This window comes from Anser anser (genome assembly GCF_964211835.1).
Source record: "Anser anser genome assembly, chromosome: Z".
NCBI classification, from domain to species: domain Eukaryota; kingdom Metazoa; phylum Chordata; class Aves; order Anseriformes; family Anatidae; genus Anser; species Anser anser.
Genome location: NC_139723.1, coordinates 7,246,231 through 7,265,925, shown reverse-complemented (window position 1 = coordinate 7,265,925; position 19,695 = coordinate 7,246,231). Strand labels below are relative to the sequence as shown.

Below are 19,695 nucleotides of genomic sequence, written 5' to 3'. Positions count from 1 at the left end.
AGTGGTTTAGGTTTTTCCCTTATGGAAAAGAAAACTGGCAGTTCTCAAAGAAAGGGCTTTAATCAAGAGTATTGTTGGGGGAAGCTGCAAACAAACACATGAAAAATAGCCAATTCAAGGCACTTTATTTCAACACTACCTTGGAAGAATTGAAAACAAGATAGAGAATTCAAAGTATTTTATGCTCACATAAATTTATGAAGGGAAACAAACAGAAAAAAATATTTTTGTCTCTTATCTTGGTTTTCTTTTCCTGTCCAGTAGCTTGATATTGTTTCCCCTAATCAGTTCATTTTTATCATATTTATATGCCTTGCCACAAAACCCATGCCCCTGTGTACTGAGGAAACATGATTTTTTCTTAATGCCATTACTGAAGTATAATGTTAACAAGCACTGAGCCCTTCTACACTTTCCAATTACTTGATACCCAGACAAAAAAGCCTCCACACACGCTGGCAGAATGGAAGACTATAGAATAAGGTCTGCGAGGGAGGGAGAATATTAGTAGAGAATTGTGTAGGAGAAATAGTTATAGGCTTATTTGTTTAAACCAGGTGGATGTCCCACATAACTGAGTTATTTTGACTGCTGCTTAAGATAGATCTCGGGCTTCTTCCTTTCTTTGGGTGTCCATGAAACAACAACAGCAAAAACAAATAGAAACAACATCAATTTAATAAGTGACTCTATGTTGCTCTGCCCTGCTACAGTACAGTGATAATACACAAAGCACATCTAGATCCAGAAGAGAGAAGAGGGAAGCTGACAACAGACGAGACAACCTTGGATGGTAGCACTGTAACAACAGTACTGGAAGTGAGGGAGGGAGGTGAGCTGCCTGGTTTTAAGGTTTAAAAGCAAACAAAGCAAAACAAAACAAAAACACGTCAGGTGACTGACAGTAAGGGATGAAAAGTGCTCAGGAAGAGTGGACTGCGTGGAGCAATGATTGATGGATGGATATTTGTGGGAACACAAACAGAGGCATCTTCCTTAATATTTTTCCTCCAGCTATCAAAAATGTGCATGTGTGCAGTTGTGCCAAAGTTGTCATTCCATAAATTCGGTGATCCTACTCAGATCTGTGGCTGACTTATCTCAGTTAACCTGCAAATAATATTTTAATTTACTCAAACTGAATGGGTCAGAATGTTCCCAGGACTTAGCATACCTCATTAGGGCTGATGCAAGGAGTGCATCACCCTCTGATGACTGTGGGTGAGAGGACCTTGACTTTATAAGACAAAAGTTTTCCACCTGATGTTTGGACCCCAAGCCACTGGGCTGGTTCTTTACAGGTAATCATTTGCTAAGTCACCAGCTGTGTCTCTTAAAGCACACTGGTAAATTGTGAAGACTTTCCTGCAGTTATATGACCCGTATCAGCTGGTGTCTCCTGATAAAATCAGAGCAGTGTGACCACTGAAAAAAAAACACTCAAAACTATCATATTGTTTTTCACTTTATTTGAGCAAGATATCAAAGCTGGCTCTCTTTTTCTTAAAAGATCATTTTCTCCACAGTATGCTCGCCCTCATTTAAAAGATCTGAATCTTGTTTGGTTTCTTTGATATTCCTAGCAAAGACCTTTTGGTTAGATTCTACTTTCTGTTTCTCCAGTTGGTTTAACCACAGAATCAGGTGGAATTATTGGGGATTCAAATCAGGGAAGGTAAGTCTAGGCCCCCTGGGGGGTTCAAACAGCAGGAGCAAATTAGAAGAGATGGGTAATAACAACATGCTCTTTAATGTAGTAACAACCGTATTTAAACTTTGAAATACTGGCATGTATCATATTCAATCAAAAATAAACAGAAAACAGAGGTAATCTGGGGGGAAAAAAACAACAACAAACCTTTTCAGAACTGATTCTCAGGGCAAAAATGGAAAATGTGAAGCCTTGCCTGTTGAGGGAACTATCTACTTAAAAACAACAAAACAATTTTCCTGGGAGTAGGAGGGAGCAATTGATAGTGTAAATAAGAGAGACTCATCTGTTGCTTTAGAGAAGGATTTTGCTTATTATTCAACTCTGAAGTATCACTCCAAGATCACAAGGGCTGTCAGCAGGAATGCTTCATCCAAGGAATCTGATGGAGGCTCTGACACAAAAACATGGGTTGTCAAAACTGTTTTTCAGTGCTGGTCCAATCCATCAAAATAGTTCTATCTTCTCTGAGTATTATTATTGATTTATGAAACAACAGATGTGTCTGCTTGTGTGTCTGTGCATCCGTGCATGAATTAATGGCATTTCACACCCGCCTTCCTTCTAATCTGCCCCAAATGAAAAACAAAAGAGGAGTAAGATGGTTGTTGCAAATAAGTGGAGAAAGTGAGAAGAACAAGGAAAACTGAAACAGATAACCTAGATGTTTATGGGTGGCAGAACAGCAGCAGATCACACATGGTCACTTCCCATGGCACCTTGCATGGAATATGATGACTGTTTTTTGTTTTTATTTTTTGAGAGGTGAGCTTTTATTGATAACACAAACAACAGAATCATCAAACTGCTACAAAACTTTGTGTCTGTAGATAGGCATCTGTCACAGAAGTGTATTTGTAATAATGCTCACAACTCCTTGAGACATCTCCACTGTACTGCATGTTCTTTCAATTTGCTTCATATTGTTCCTTTGAAAAGATTAAACCTCCTCTTCCCTTTCTACAACCTGTTAAGATCAATGAGAACTGATGTAGACACACTTGTGGCTAAGCTCAGAGGAGCATCTTAGGACAAAACGTTTCAGATGCTTTGAATATCACCACCTGTGATAATTGGTAACTGGTGACTGTGTACGTTTAAACCCATCTAGGTTTAAGTTTGGAGAAATCTTATTTGGCCTACCCCAGTGAAAAAGGAGCAGTGAACTAATGAGGAACCTAAACACTGGGAAAGTGTGGATTAGGGTCTGAAAATTGAAAGGATCCACATGGAGATTATTCTCTGCCGTCTTTTCTGATGGCACAATATTTTAGTCTTCTGAGTCCTGTACATTGCTGTCATACAGAACTTCTTTCAAAAAAGCTCAGCACTCCAACAGAAATATTAAATGTCTAACATAGCAGAGACAAAACTGCAAAAATGCTTCTGCATGTGATGGTCTACATACATCTTATCTTGGATGAGGATTCATGAAGAACTAGCAAAATCTGTGTTTATAATGTTAACACTGTGATATTTTTTATTTTCTGAAAATCAAGACATTTAAAAAAATTCTTACTATTAATGAATATAGAATTCCTCTCCAGAGTAGATACTACTGAATATGAAAAAGGGGAGGGGAATCTAATATTAAATGCAAATATTAAAAAGGCTCCTTGTGTGAAAGTGCTTTTAGATATTGTTAGCTTGGAGAAATATATACCAGAAAACAACTGACCAAAAGAAAAAAATTACCTGCTCAGAAGATGCTACGTGCAAGTGTCCCCTGCTTAGTGCTGGGGACTAACTTTCCTCTGCAAGAAGTGACAAACTCAGAACATTAGGAATTTTTTGAAATTGCCCATGGCCACCAAAATACACCAGCATCAACAGTGGACCACCTGCAAGAAGGCAGTGCCTACCATATGCAGATGTTTGAGTGTGAGTGAATTGCATGAGTGACTATGTTGTGTGAAATTATCTGCTGTTGAAAGTTTGATGTTAATGCTAATAACAGCTTAATGAATAAAGGCATTCTAATAAACAGTAGCTGTGATCTGTGTCTCCCCATAAATGAACACCCTGTGGTAGAAAGGAATTTACAACACAGAGATGTGGAAAACACAGGCAAGGCAGGAACACAAGACCATGCAAATTAATGCCTGATTTACTGATGGCCAACTATACAAGCACTGATCATGATTTTCAATAAGATCTGACCACGGGTCCTTTCAAGTAAAGGGATTTATGAGTCTATAGTAGATTATATTGAACATTTTGATGATATTTGTACTAAGGAAGGATTAACTTTTTGGATGATCTGGTGCTGCAACATAGTCTCAGTCCTTTTGGTAGTGACTCCCTTTGAAGCACCAGCATTTGTCAAAGAAGCTAGACATCTCAACATGTTTTTCTGCCTAAGAAAGACAGACCACCTGGAATTACAGTGTATTAGTCTGCTGTTATATATAATTATACTCCTCTTTCATTAAGATTGAAATGCTTCTGCTGAGGCTTGGCTGCCCAGGGTTCTAGGAAATGACAACCTTGAAACTGTTAGGAGACCACTGGAATTAATTCACTTCAGTAGCTTTCACAGTTCTTTGAGCAAAACAATTCCTGGTCATTCCGGCAAGGACTTACTCTAAATTGCAGTTCCAGAAATGGAAGACGTAAAAAAAATCTAATAGACTAAAGCAGCTAGACAGAATTTTCTATTTACTCTCAAACCTATCTATATTGGAAAAGGGCTACACTGAGATTAATGCATTAACTTTTCATTTCTGAATCTGGTTTTGATGCCACTAGAGGACTGAGGATTATTTAACTCCAGCTGTTTTGATATATCATTCGTGAACGGGATGAATATTGTTTGTACAGTAAACAGGCAGCCACATAAAAATCTTTCTTAAATGAATTCAGTGGAGTGCTTCCACTGGTAAAAGGTTGATCTCTTGAAAAAGATAAAAAATTTACATGCTTTACTGAATTTGTATGGGAACACGGTTCTTGCAGAGAGTGGCTAGAGGTCAGGCTTTATATTTTTGAGCTATAACTTCTGCTACTACAAACCTTAAGAGGGTTTATATTGGTTCCACTTGTTCATTTACTTTTTTGCTACATGATACAATCCGTGCTTCTGCTGGAAACCCACAGAACAAATCTAAACTGAAATCTTGTCCAAAGCAGACCAGCAAAATACTTCTGCCTCTAGCATGAGTGGTCTTCAGAGGCAGCCGAAGCACTCTGGTACCTCTGAGGATGTCATACACGCACCAGTGTGGTCGCCCAGTCCTCATGAGAAATGACTCAGGTCAGCTTTGGTGCCAGAAAGATTTACAATGCGATACTGGGTAGCTGCCACTTTACCCTATCCCTGTTACTGTCCTACTGCAATCCACTTCTGTCACTCATATTATTTAGATAAGTATTTTTGCTGATGTAACTTACATAAAAAGAGACAAATTTCTGCCAGGATAAACTCAGGCCTGCCAACTGCATTTCACCAGGTGGTGAAACCACTTTGAGGTAGTTTAGGCCACAGGCACAAAAATGTGGTGCTTGCTTAAGCAGCACTACAGCAGCTTTCCAGTACCTAAAGGGAGCTACAGGAAGGCTGGGGAGGGACTCTTTGTCAGGGAGTGTAGGGATAGGAGAAGGGGTAATGGCTTTAAACTAAAAAAGGGTAGATTTAGATTAGATGTTAGTAAGAAACACTTCCCTCAGAGGGCGGTGAGGCCCAGGCCCAGGCTGCCCAGGGCAGCTGTGGCTGCCCCATCCCTGGCAGTGCCCAAGGCCAGGCTGGATGGGGCTGGGGGCAGCCTGGGCTGGGGGGAGGTGTCCCTGCCCATGGCAGGGGGTGGCACTGGGTGGCTTCAAGGTCCCTTACAACTCAAACTACTCTATAGTTCTATGATTTTATGATTGTATGATTCTTCAATTTCATGATTGTATGTGATGCTCAGAGACACAGTGATTGCAGAGAACGCACCTGATAACTCACAGCCCAGAAGTTCCATCCTCAACGTGCAATGTCTTCTGCAAACCTGAGGATACAGCCGGACATACTGTGACTTTATTGGAGGCGTGAAGGAGTTAGCGTACGGGGTGTTGTTGTCCACGTTTCCACGGAACACCTATGGCAAAGTGACATCTTAATAAAATATGCCAGAAGCACTACAGGAGGTGCAGTTGATTACCCTGCCTCAAAATACCTGCTTTTTTCTTCTCGCCTGTCCTCCATGTTTCTCTGCACGTATTTTGCAGATTGAGGCTGTCCTATCTCCTCCAGTGCCCAACATATAAGTTTTTAAGCAAAACCTAAAATAAAGCTCTTGTCTTGCACCAGTGTGCATTTGCCACCTGTGCTGTGGGCCTTTATCTTGTCACTCCTAGGAACTCGATCTACTAACGCAGTAAATTACATCTTCTTTTCTAATTAGTGCATTAAATAGCCCCTATTCAATTTAGCCTTCAATTAGTTGCACTGATTGACATTTACTCTTCCCCTCTACTTCAAGAACCTGCTCTAGCTCCCACTGCAGTGTACTATAACCCTCCCATTGATCTCAGCGGGAGCTGAATTAAACCTATAAGCATTTCCCTATTTATTCCTCATTCTAACTAGATATGCTTTGTATGTATTTTGCTTTCTTTCCTCACTACAAACCTTTCACCCAGCAGTTTAATTTCCTGCCTGCATAAGAAAAAAACATGTCCAACCCTGCAAGGTGCTTTTGTTCTATCTTAACCTATACAGCAAAGGGATTTTTGCTGCTTTGTATGCAGAAGTCTGTACAAAAAATAAATGGTAACTATAAAGTGTAAGCATGTACTTCTCACTGGATGATACTGTTTGTGCAGCACAGAGGTTAGCATTGATGAATGGGTTCTATGCTTTTAAGGGTTAACGGTAATCTGCCAGTGTAATAAAACTGAATTGAAAACAGAGTAATGAGTAATTACTGGTAAACTAATTAAAATGAAAATCAGTTAAGTGTAATAAACTGGATTTTTTTAGCCTTGGGACAAAATATTTATAAAAACATCAATTAAAGAATAAGAAATTCTTAACAGAAAGAAAGTCAAAATCTCTGGATTTTTTAAAAAGAAACATAACTACAAGGCGACCTATATCAAGCTGTCAAGTAATTAAGCTTATCTACTAGATACAGCTCATATTTCCGAAGGCAACTAAACCATGAGACATAGACATACACAGTCATACACAGTTAAGTCATACACAGATGACTTAACTTACCATATCCTCATTTGTGCCTTTTACTTTGTACATTGTCCACGACTTCCCATCATTACTATATGCAATTTTGTAAGATTTTACATATTCTGGACTTCCAATTCTCTTGGCACCCTGGGTTATAACTCCAGTGACTCGCATCTTCTTCTGCAGGTTTATCTGAAATGACAATGCAACAGTATCACTAACCATCTGAGGGACATAATTTTGATCCTAGATTAATTTGGTTCCTTCTTTTTTTTTTTTTAATCACAGAAATGAAAAAAACAGCTGTACCCTTTAAATCACTATCTTTGCACTTGTATTAATTACTTTTATCTTTCATTCATCATATACACACACAGACAAACAAACAAAAGCATGTACTATGCTGTAGTACTGGGACATGGAATTTTACTGGTACTACTAGGTTTTTCCTTCCTAAAGAAGAAATACAACAGTGCTTTAATTTACCGAAGGCTGAATCTTCTGTTCTTTTAGGGGCCAATATACAAACCCTATGTAAGAGCCTGAGTTAAGCTCAAATTAACATTTTTTTTTAATGAAAGCAAAAATGCATGGATGTTCTCTAAAGCAAATAAGTAGACTTTTCTTTGATTCTCACTGAAAATTCATTTATCTAAAGATGACGGATGAAATGCTAATCCCAAAAAGTCAATGACAAATTATCAATGGCTATCAAGAGATATGAATATTCCTTATCCCTGCTCCCCAGCCAGCAGGGCTGACACAGTGCCCTCCTTACTATTTGGGATGGCAGCCCCAGTGCAGGAGTATCATGAGCCAGAGATGGATCAGGTATCTGCTGACGAGACACTTCAATCCCTTTATTCTTTATGGTGTGGTCTCAAGACTTTGTCTCACTTGGAAATGTAATCTATCTAATGTATCTATTAAGAAGGTAACATGATCAAACATCACTGTTAAAATATCTTATTACATATAAAATGGGAAAGTGAGGAAAGACAGTATTTTACTGCTGTGCTTTCGAGGTACTCTAGCTGTTTCTCTGCTATTTGTCTGAAATAGTTGGGCTTTTGATATTTTTGTTCTTGAGGAAAAAAGAAATGCCAATGTAGCTTTATCACATTCTCACCATAAGTGATGAATAAACACTCATACACGTTTAAGATAACAATGGTTGTTTTATCAGTTTAGACCTGGGAGAGGAGAAGCTGCCTATACAAGTTCACATTTTTACAGGCTCTTTCTCATATACACCAGGAAAACTCAGAAATATTTGCAGTTGCAATGGGGAGAATGGACTCATACCAGGAATTTAGATAGGTATTAATTACAAGAGATTCAGATCTTTTTAGTCTTGGAAAACCTTTCTTCCACATTCCCTGTTTCCAAGAGGGGGGAAAAAAAAAAAAAAGCACACAAAACAAAACAAAAAACAAGCAAACAAACAACAACAAGAACAGCACACATATCTTTGTAAGAGGACATCTTCAGAGACTACTATCAGCTCCCCTAATACCATTTCAAAATGTAGTTAACACAGAATAGTAAATGGACAGACACACGTGTTTCTCGAGTCTCTTCTGCAGATTTCACTCTGTATATGGAATTTAAAATTATTTACAAAGAGGCAACATAGAAAAATTTGTCATATATTTACTACATTTATAATAGTAAGGTGGATACCATTTCCAAATACAAATTGGAAAGTACAGTCAAACATAACACAGTCATTGACAATTTGCTTTTTAGATATGCAGTTAAGAAACGTCTTCAAATTTCTCTGTTTGGGAAAAGGAAGACAGCATGGGAGATACCCCAATACCAAATAACTTTTATTTGATCTAGTTATGCATATATCTTATGTTCTTTCAGGTTCGCTCTCAATTTTTATTTTTATTTTTCCCAGATAATGATCTAACAAAGTCTTTTTTTTTTTTTTTTTTTTTTTTTTGTTATGAGAGTTTATATAGAAGATATTTTTTCTGGTTACTTGGGAAGATAATATAATAAGAATAATTTCTAATGAAACCATGGTTTTAGCCACTGTATAGTCTATTACCACACTGGCTCCTCTCCATGCCCCAGCCTCCAACTCTAATACACAACAAATCAACCACTGCACCTCAAGAGGCTTTCTTCCTTTTAGAAGCTTTCTCAATCAGGAATCGTACTCTGAATCATAAACTGTGCTCTGGATTTAAACAATATTGAGCTTGAAATGACTTAGGAAAGAAAAATAGGACAGTGTGTTTTGCAATTAGATCTATAAATTCTGTCAATGTTTGCAGGAAAATCCTGGTGAAGGAGGAGGAAAAACACTTTCAAATCCCTACAGCTTTCTTGCATAGAAAACTGTCATGGGGCTAACTTCATGCCTGTGGTAGCTCCTTTCGGTGTATATGGATACACCAGGAATTAATTGGCCCTTTGTGTCTGGGTTCCTTTATGTGTTTTAAATTTATCAAGTCAGAGTCTAGCAAAACAGAAACTATTAGAACTGTGCAATGACTATAATGAAGCTGGTGCTGAAATCTTTCTTACTTAATGTACTTCAGTGGGAAGCACAGTTTCTTCCCAATGTGAAATGTGAACTAGCTCTTGTAGCACTAAAAGCATTTTCAAATGTATTTTTTCTGTGGCAATTGTTAAGAGAAACAGCTTGGGATGCTCTGCTTTGTGGATACAACAGAAATACAGATTTAGGATAGGAAGTTAAATATTCTATTTATATGGGTGGCAGTGTTTTAAAACGAAGAGGTGAAAATCAACACTGTAAGAAGAAGAGTTAAACATACTGTTTTATAAAAGGCAACAGCTTATTTGGTTATAAAAGACCCCTTGTCATCACCTAGAGCAACCAGGCAAATCAAGGATGATAGAAGATCCCTGGTACTTTGAGGGGCTTGCCCCAGTAATTTAGGTACTAGTGCAGGACAACGACTTTGGAAGAAGAATATACTTGCAAGAAGTTTGAGGAAAGAGCTGAAAAGCCTGATCGGTTCTCCTAGCCTGGCTTACGTCTAAGGTTACTCTGAGAGTACCAGATTCAGGCTTGGCAGGCAGCCCATGTGCATGGTGCTGCAATTGGCTTCAGGGAACAGCAACTGACACAGCATCTCACTCACCCAGCACACTTTGGGGACTGCAGCTGCAACGTGCACATGCAGAGAGATCTTAGTAAAGGATGCCTGCTGCCGTACTTCCTCACGGCACACAGCGTTTGATGAAACTTGAGCAAGGTGCCACTTAACACCCACAGTTAAAGAATCAGCCTCTAACAGGTTTTGCATTCCAATGCAAAAGTTTCCTGCTGCTGGAGTGTCCTGGTTCCAGTTAGGACAGAGTTAATTTTCCTCCTATCAGCTGGTAGGGTGCTATGTTTTGGATTAGGATGAGAAGAGCGCTGATAACATGCTGATGTTTTAATTGTTGCAGAGCAGTGTTTGCACCAAGCCAAGGACTTTTCAGCTTCTCGCTCTGTCCTGCCAGCGAGCAGGCTGGGGGTGCAGCAGGAGCTGGGAGGGGACAGACCCAGGACAGCTGACCCAAACTGGCCAAAGGGGTATTCCATACCGTCTGACGTCATGCTAAACAATATATAGGGGTGGCTGGCCGGGGTGGGGGGGCCGGCTGCTCGGGAATAGGCTGGGCATCGGTCAGCGGGTGGTGAGCAATTGCATTGTGCATCACTTGTTTCGTACACATTGTTATTATTATTATTATTATTATTATTATTATTATTATTATGTTTGAATAAGCTGTCTTTATCTCAACTCACCGGCTTCACTTTCCCATTTCTCTCCCTCATCCCAGAGGGAGGGGGGAGGGTGAGCGAACGGCTGTGTGGTGTTTAGCTGCCAGCCGGGTTAAACCACAACATAGAGTAAATGATGAGCACTAAATCATGCGGGTAAAACTACCTGTAAGAGAAAGGCCATAATCTGATTTCAGCCCATCCAAATCTGATTCTACAAGAAAGAGGCACTGTCTGCACAATAGATGGTGCAAATTCACTATGCTGGTATGGCAAGTTAGTTAAAAACTCAGCAACTGCACAGACTTGGCAGCCAACTCAATTTAACAGCCCTCAGGGATAAAATCTAGTACCTCAGACTCAGTGCTGTATGCATTGCTGAAGGCTGAACTTGTGTACTGCCAGTCGCCTGGTGCCTCCTAAACTGCATCATATAGACAAAACTAAGTAAAAAAAAAAATCACTCAGGGAGTGCTCCCTTGAGTGCGGCACATGCCCCAGGGCTGGGGAACAAAGTGCACTCTATCAGTTAAAAAAATTCCCAGCAACCCTTGAAATTTCATTTAATCTTGTTCCTTTTAACCACCACAATCACCCCAGCTCCATGATTAGACCACTTTTCTCATCTCAGTAGTTTACAGAGCCGTGGCCTTTTTCTACAGGAGGGGAAACAGTGACTTGTTATGTCTCCTGCTCTTGGCACTGATTCTGTAGCAGTAATTACCTATTAAACAATTTTCATGGGTGCACTAATGTCTTTGACTGCAATGACTCACACAAATGTGTTTTGGGATGCTAAATCATTCAGATGTCTACACAGATGAAGATGTAGGCAATCAAAATGTAACTGGAATTTAACTTCAAAAAAATCCGTATCATAAAGGAAAAACAAATGAAAACCAATATTATTTTCCCAGGAGAAAGTGTCAATATTGTCAAAGACAATTATTTTCAAAGACGATTCAGAGTCAATCCTACAGATCTGCATGTTGCTTATTCAGCTTCACTTTTAGGTGTGAGAAAATGGAGGACCATAAAACTGGAGATAACTACAACGTGTTTTTTCCCATAAAAACAAGAAACCATTCAATAAATAGTCCAAAGAGCTCCACAAAATAAACAACAAAAATAACTTCCCAGCATGCTTAACAAACCTTAGAACTGTAGGAAGAAAAAAAAAAAGTCACATTCATAATATGTCAATGTAACAGAACAGGAGAAATTAGGAACACCATCAATGTAAGTTCATATTCCTCTGCAATCTGCGATCAAATATTAGCATATTCAGTGTGCAGAAACTATGTACTTGACAAAAAAAAAAAAAGATAAAAAAAAATCAGTTGCATCTGTCTCATCTACATTATTACATCCACTAGAGGAGGAGAGGGATGAGAAGATGAAATGACTTTAGGAAGACACCATATGTGATGCTCCTGGCCAGAATACATAACTATAATCCTCTCATTTGTTACTACACTGTTAGCAATAACACCACTAAAATTTAGTACAGAACAGGTTTGCCTGAAGTATACCTTAACAGCAAGCTTCCAAAACATACTCAGTTTAAAGCCTTCATGAAGCACTGGGTCTTTGAAACTTTAAATGTAGTTTTTCATGAGGCTTCGTTCATAACAGAAATGTAATTTACAAAGAACTGTGATGTTTACCTAGTTCAGTTATGAGATACAGTAGCATTACTATAAATAATTCTCCATCCTTTCTGGCACAAAGCATATATCTTTTTCAGTAACCTTCACTACTGCTGATGTAAAAATAGGGTTGATCAGGACTATACTGGCATACAAAGATTTACTATAGCAATGCTTCCCTGATGATTTCATCAGTTTTTGAAAGATTTAAATTTATTTTTTTTTTAAGTCATGATTCTGATAAAGCTAGATAGAAAGCTCCCACAGAAGCATATGCTGATGAGAAACATGGATACTTGCCAATGGAAATGTTTGTAATAAACTCAGGAAAGGAGTTACCTGACATGATTCCTGCAATACTGTGAAATGTAATGAGCCTGAAACCTCCCTCCTATGATTCCCTCTCAGTCTTCAAGAGCAAGGGGCCCTGAACATAATGAACACTGTTGTTTCACTCAGATGGCATGTCTGAAGCAGGGGCTGCAGTGCAGGACTTAGCATGTGATGAGGTTCAGGACGGCCAGAGCAGGTCAGTTCCTATTATATTCCCTGCTGCAGAATATCACCACGCCTCAATGTGAAGTGCTTGTATATCTTGCCTGTCTGTGGCTTTTTGTTACTCTCCGAACAAGCACTGTTAGCAGAGCTTCTCCAGGTTTAGCTGAAGGAATTAATGCAGTCAGGATAGCAACAGTGATACAAGTCCTAACTAGCATCCAGATGAGGTATGGTGGCATTCCAGGTGTTGCTTCTGTTCTGGAATGGGAGTTAGCTACATAGTGAAAAGCCAACTTGTTTTATCTTAAATTTGTGATAGTCTGGAAGAACAAACACGGTCATTTGCTATATGTCACTTTACAAAAGGTAATTCCAACTATGATTGTGGAATTGTACCTTGCAGGCAAATTGATGAAATACCCCGTTATTTCAGATCTCAAACCCTCTTTGTTTCACTGACCTGGATGCAGATCCAGCAAAGACTCTTCACAACTTTCATATCAAATCCTCTGTAAACTTGCCCTCCGGATCCTGTTGTTCAATGTGCCTCACCCAACTCTTTTCCCATACGGTAACAACAAATGGCTCTCAAGTCTTCCCTGTACTCACTTACAGCTTAGTCCGAGCCAACCATCTAAAAGTAACTCAATGTCTTTGCTTTCTTCAGTTAGACTATTTATGTTTCAAGCTAGGAATGCTGAATCAGTGGCATAAATTGTCCCATTAATTTAATTGCCATGTCTGTAGAAGGATCAGAATATAGATCAAAACCCACTTGTACAGAAAACATAAATACAGGGACTGTTTGGACCAAACTGTAATATTCATATTGGAGGAGCATACATTACGAATATTACCAAAAAGCACTCACTTCATTTGGCTTTTGTTGAGAACTTTCACTTTATGCCTCAGAGACTTTACATAATTAGACAGACTAAAAACTTGCTTGGTCTGTTTCTTCTTCTTATTAAGCCATTATTTTAGTCCCAAAGGTAGTTGTTATGAATGTCATTAACAGGATGATATGAATTATTCAAATACTGGCGTTTTTAGCCTGTCATCTCAAAAAGAGGTCCATAATCAATCTCACATTGCTCAGAGGTCTGAAGCCCTGTAAAATTTCATCTCATTTACAAATTCCTGATTAAATGGGAATTAACTACCTGCAATTTAGGGTTAGCTAAGAAACACTAAAATTATTTATTGCTACTATTAATTCCTTAATATACGTTGACCTTTGGAATCCTTTTCACTTCTTTGGCACGCTTATATCTCAAAAACAAAACAAAACAAAACAAACAAAAAAACCACCCAAACCAAAACCCAAGCACAAACCAACCAACTCACCAAACAAAAAAAGCACTTCCCCAAGTTGTCCAGAATAATTCTTAAAGTACCAGTCAAAGAATGTGTAAATAAAAACAATTGTCAAAGAAAATATCTAGATGTATTTCCACATGTAAAATACAATTGATCGATGGCTCATAGAGTTTAGAAGTAAGATGACAGGCTCAGTGCACAGAAACAAACATGCCCTTTTCTTTTAATCCTACATGAAAACCCTCTTCTTTAGGGAACAGAAATAAATTCAGAAGGTACAATCTTAAAATGACCATGCAAATATATTCAGTTAAAGCTCTTTAACATGCCTTTGACAAATATCAGAGGTATTTTCTATTGCATCCTTTCAATATGTTTTTAAGGCCCTTTGGTAGCTGCGCTGCAGTAAAAACTCTGATAACAAATATGATCTGCTCTGAAGCCCAATAAGGACAACTGGGAAGAATGCCCATTTTGGACTTCAGCATGTCTTGCCTAGGTCCTGTATCTTCTCAAGCCAAGACTTAGAGGGAAATGTGCTAGAAAATGACGGGTCTGTTGAAGAAAATCTCTTCATTAGCTTTAAATGTTAAAAAAAAAAAAAAAAAAAAAAAAAAGCTAAACCTGAAATTAAATGCATCCACTGAAAGATGGAAGCTGAAGCAAAAACTGGAATAGCTGAGAGCATGCAGGAGATTAAGGCTTCCCTGGCAATGTGGTATCTCTGCTGGGGGTTTTGCATGTTCCCAGCTTATTTTAACACACAAGGAAACTGAAGCTACTTAGTTCTTTCACCAGAATACACCCAGTAAGTGATAGCAGTGATACCAAATGGTGCATGAACATGTGTGGAGAGCACTTCTTAACCATAGTTCACTACCCCTTCTTCATTTTATGCAGTTTATAACTAGAGTAGATACAAGGGGACGAGTTTCACTGAAGAGTGCTTTCACAGGACATGATTGTTATGGGCTATGCAAAGGACAGACCTGCTTTACTATGTCATCTTGGCTATGCCAGCCTTAGGAGATGCTACAAACCTAAACTCTGTCTGGATTTTTTGCAAGGAGTTTATGAAGAATATGCTAGCCTTCCTTAGCCAGTAACATAACAGTGTTTTCAGTTCCTAAAAAACTTGTGATGCCATATTTCAGTTTTCATAATGCAGATCATAAAATTCACGTTCTTACCCCTTTTCTTCCTAGTTTGATATAATCCTCATAATCATCATATACCCTCTTAAAACCTTCTTTTCCAATGGGCCTGGCTTTATGCTGCCTATCATGCTGGTCATAGTATCTTTTTGTTCTTCCCATCTGCAAACACCTGGAAGTACTTTTCTAGTTAGTCCAGAGCCTTTTTCATTGTCAGTTTACAGAAGACGCAAAGCATGCTGAAATTCCAGTTGTAACTAGGACTTGCCAACTGACCTGGTAATGCTGATATTAACTAGAGCAATTGTTAGACTCTGTTCACCTTGTGATACAATTTTTGGGAGAAATACAAATGGGAAAATAGGAGTACATGAAAGCAATACTTCCTACATATTGTCATCTTTGAGAATAATCTGTTAGTTGCTATGAGACTGGTTGTCTAGGGAGAAAGGCCAAGGTTTTAGATGGACGCAAGTGGAGTAAAGAGGTAGATTAATAAGCACACAGGTGGCAGATGGCTTTGTTTCTGCTGAAAAGACTATATCACCCACATGATTTTGCCACCCACAGATGTTATTACAAAAAAGGAGGAATAGGCTTGAATGATTAATCCCCTCTGAACCTTAAAAAATTGCCTGAATATTGGTTGAATCACAACAAACTCACATTTTTCATTATTTCTTGAAATTAACAACCAATAAACAAATAAGTTAACATATAAATATAAAAAGTTACCCTTGAGCATCCTGATGCCTAGAAAAAAAAAAAAAAGAAGAAAAAAAAAGAGACTTTCCTATCATTTTAATTAGCCCTGCATTTTTCCTTAAAATATTTTCTCCTTCTATAAAAGCTGATAGGAAATAGATTTGATAAAATGTAAAATGTTTTTTGGCTTTCCAATAGACCAAGAAAAGAAACTCAACATTGGAAAAATCTCATTGAGAGCTTCAGACTTCATAGAATCATAGAGTGGCTTCGGTTGGAAGGGACCTTAAAGACCATCTGGTTCCAACCCCCCTGCCATAGGCAGGGATGACACCCATTAGACCAGGTTGCCCAGGGCCTTGTCCAACGTGTCCTTGGGCACTGCCAGGGATGGGGCAGCCACAGCTTCTCTTGGCAGCCTGTTCCAGTGCCTCACCACCCTCTGAGTGAAGAATTTCCTCCTTACATCTAATCTAAATCTCCCCTCTTTTAGTTTAAAGCCATTACCCTTGTTCCATCTTTATCTGCCAAGCAAAAAGTTGCTCTCCATCTTTTTATAAGTCCCCTATAAGTATTGAAAGGCCAAAAAGAGGTCTGCTGGAGCCTTCTCTTCTCCAGGCTGAACATCTCTCATCTCTCTCAGCCTGACTTCATAGGAGAGGTGCTCCAGCCCTCTGATCATCCTCGTGGCCCTCCTCTGGACCTGCTCTAACAGGCTTTCTTGTACTGGGGGTACCAGACTCAGAAGAAGCACTCCAAGTGGGGCTTCACAAGGGCAGAGTAGCAGGCAGACTCTGTGGATGCAGCCATCCAGCCAATTCCTTATCCACTGAATGGTCCACTTTTCAAATCCATCTCTCTACAATTTGGGGATCAAGATGTTATGTGGGAATATCAAAGGCCTTACAGAAGTCCAGGCAGATGACATTGGTCAGTGTTCCCTTGTTGACTGATGCAGTTACTCCATCACAGAAGGCCACCAGATTGTTCAGGCATGCTTTGCCCTTGGTGAAGCCATGCTGGCTGTCTCGGATCACCTCCTTGTCCTGCATGTGCCTAAACATTGCTTCCAGCGGGATCTGTTCCATGATCTTCCTGGGCACAGAGGTGAGGATCACCAATCTGTAGTTCTCCAGGTGCTCCTTTCTACCCTTTTAAAAAATGGGAGTGATATTTCCCATTTCTCAGTCACCAGGGACTTCACCTGACTGCCAGGACTTTTCAGATACAATGGAGAGAGGCTTGGTGACTGCATCAGCCAGTTCCCTCAGGATCCTGGGATGCATTTCACCAGGCCCCACAGACTTGTACCTGTTCAGTTTCATCAGATGGTCTCAAACCTGCTCTTCACTTACAGTGGGAGGGACTCTGCTTCCCCAACCCCTGCAAAAGAGACTTGAACAGTGTCTCTTCATCTTAACCACTCTTGAAGAAAGAAGGTTAGAAGAATGTGAGAGTAAAGCTCACTCCGGTTTTTCAGTCCACAGAACTGAAGTTCCAGTGAAATTAGAAGGTCTTTGAGATGACAAGCACAGGTCACCATTTCCAGCAGAGGCCTACAGGTTTACTTCAGACCCTGTTTCCTGCTTTAGTATCACGGTGCTGGCAACTCCTATACTCCCAACAGCCTATATAAGACCATAACTTTTTTCCACCACCTTTAAAATTGCAGAGAAATTCCAAGGTGCAGACAGGGACTGCATGAGTCTGTAAAGCTGGGGCTGTGTCAGAGCTTTGACTCTATTTCCACCGTACTGGAAACTTCTGTCACATATCATATGAACTCAGCACCCATGTGCTGCTCTGGGGCCATCGACACACAAGTAAGTGTATATACATGCCTCTGTATCAAGCAAAAAGTATATATATATCTTAATATATTCATATGTAACTGTACTTTTTCTTGAACTTTAGCCGTAGTGAAGTAACTTGAATCAGTTCTTTTCTAAAAGTCAGGCTTGGCAGAAGCCTAACTGTAAGTAAGGATCATTTGGCCTGCTGGTTTTGAAAGCGAATGTTTACGACACAAAATACGGCATTTTTGACTATCACACACCAGCACAGCATCATCTAAGTGTTTTAGACGCTGTTGTCCCCACGGGGGGACGGTGATGCCCACACAGAGCTCCATTACAGCTGGCAAGCCACCATGTAGGCGCAGGGACACCTCCACATGCAACTTGTTATTGGCACAAGGAACCAGACAGACACGGATATGATCATTTCAGCATGCCACCACTTGCTGCTTTGATGACTTTTAATATCAGGATGGTAAATGTAAAAAATCCTTCGGTCAAAATAGATGGTGTCACAGAAACATAAAACAATGCATTTAAAAGTACTGTTCCTTCAGTCGTTCAGCCATATTACAGAGAGTTATTAAGGAAAGCTGGTGCGCGGGCTGACAGAGCATGTTATGGATAGTGTTTATAACAGCATCAAGTTTCTGTTGCCATGGGAATGCTAACTCTGAACCGGCTGCTTTTGTATCTCTGAAATCTCAATCAAAAGTTGTTTGAATATGTCTGTGTGTGGGTGTTTGTGTGTATGAAGAATGAAACTAGGAGATTTAAGATAATATCAAATAGACACCAAGATAGGGGACACAAGGGAGTATCTGGATGATTAAACTAGGAAATAGGCTTCCAGTCCTTTTGTTTTCTTGTCTGAGAACATAAACAGCATTTTTAGACTATGCTAAACATATCAGTGTTGATGGAGATCTGCAGCTTGCAGACATTGGTATTGAGTTCACTGAAGTCAGTGAATTTACGGCAAACTTTGACCATTTGAACATATTTACTAATTCCTGTAGTTCATAGGTCCTACGTGGAGCTGCTTTGAGAGAATTCAACTGCACGTTCCTTATTAGTTTCTCTTCTCTCCTGTCAAGGACTTTCAGGTACTTACTGTCACTTGTCGATATTCCCCAAGGAATACTTTAATACTAAGCAAAATTTTGGATTGTTGACAAAAAATGAAGAGCTTAAATATGTTTTCAGCATTTAACTTACCAGATTAAGTCTTTCTATATGGTTCAAATCACCGTACATGATGACTCTCAGATTGTATTTCATAAGGTTCACTTGGCCACATTATACTAAGCTGAGAGCTATATTAAGTAATATTAAATATTTAATCTATGATGACAGGTATTTTTTGAAGCTGATACAACAGTACTCATGAATGAGGAAATGAACTTTGACAAAATGAATGGTTTGACAGATGGTAGTTTGCTTAGAGCCCTTACTAACAGATGTTTGAATGAATGTTCTGCAAGACCTCCGTGTATTTTAGGTTTTATCATTTTATTAGCAAACAGCTATCATCTGGTGTATACTTGCTCTCTGGAAGTTCTTGATGTGGAAGCTGCTAATTTTTCCGTGTTTTTTTTTTTCTTTTTTAATAAATAAATAAATAAATTTATATACTTTATTTTTTTTGTGCATTTAGGATAAGAATGATGGAACTTATAAAGCCTTTATTATAAGTAATTTTTTTTATGTGTCAGAATAGTTATGAGTAGGTTTGTGAGATTCACATACACACAAAGAATAATGCCAGTATGAGGGGCTGTAAGACCAAAAAACAGGGAGTCTGAGAACCAGAGGTGGGATTGAAGCTGCAGGTGCTATGAGAGACACCCATGTTAAAAAAAAAAAAAAAAAAGAAAAGAAAAAAGCCACAAATAAATAAATAAACAAATAAATAAATAAAATTTACTGAGCTGAAATAATGTT

The 19,695-nt window shown here is 39.0% G+C and overlaps 1 protein-coding gene across 6 annotated transcripts in view; it reads right to left on the bottom strand.

Annotated features, from left to right (window-relative positions):
- EDIL3 (EGF like repeats and discoidin domains 3) overlaps positions 1–19,695 on the bottom strand; it is a 287,431-nt gene that overhangs the window by 56,688 nt on the left and 211,048 nt on the right. For all 6 annotated transcript variants that reach the window (XM_083816852.1, XM_083816851.1, XM_083816853.1 and 3 more), the window contains 2 exons: positions 6,912–7,067; positions 5,643–5,787 (listed from right to left, as the gene is read on the bottom strand). In XM_083816852.1, coding sequence (XP_083672978.1) covers positions 5,643–5,787; positions 6,912–7,067 — 301 coding nt within the window. The remainder of the gene's footprint in view (positions 1–5,642; positions 5,788–6,911; positions 7,068–19,695) is intronic.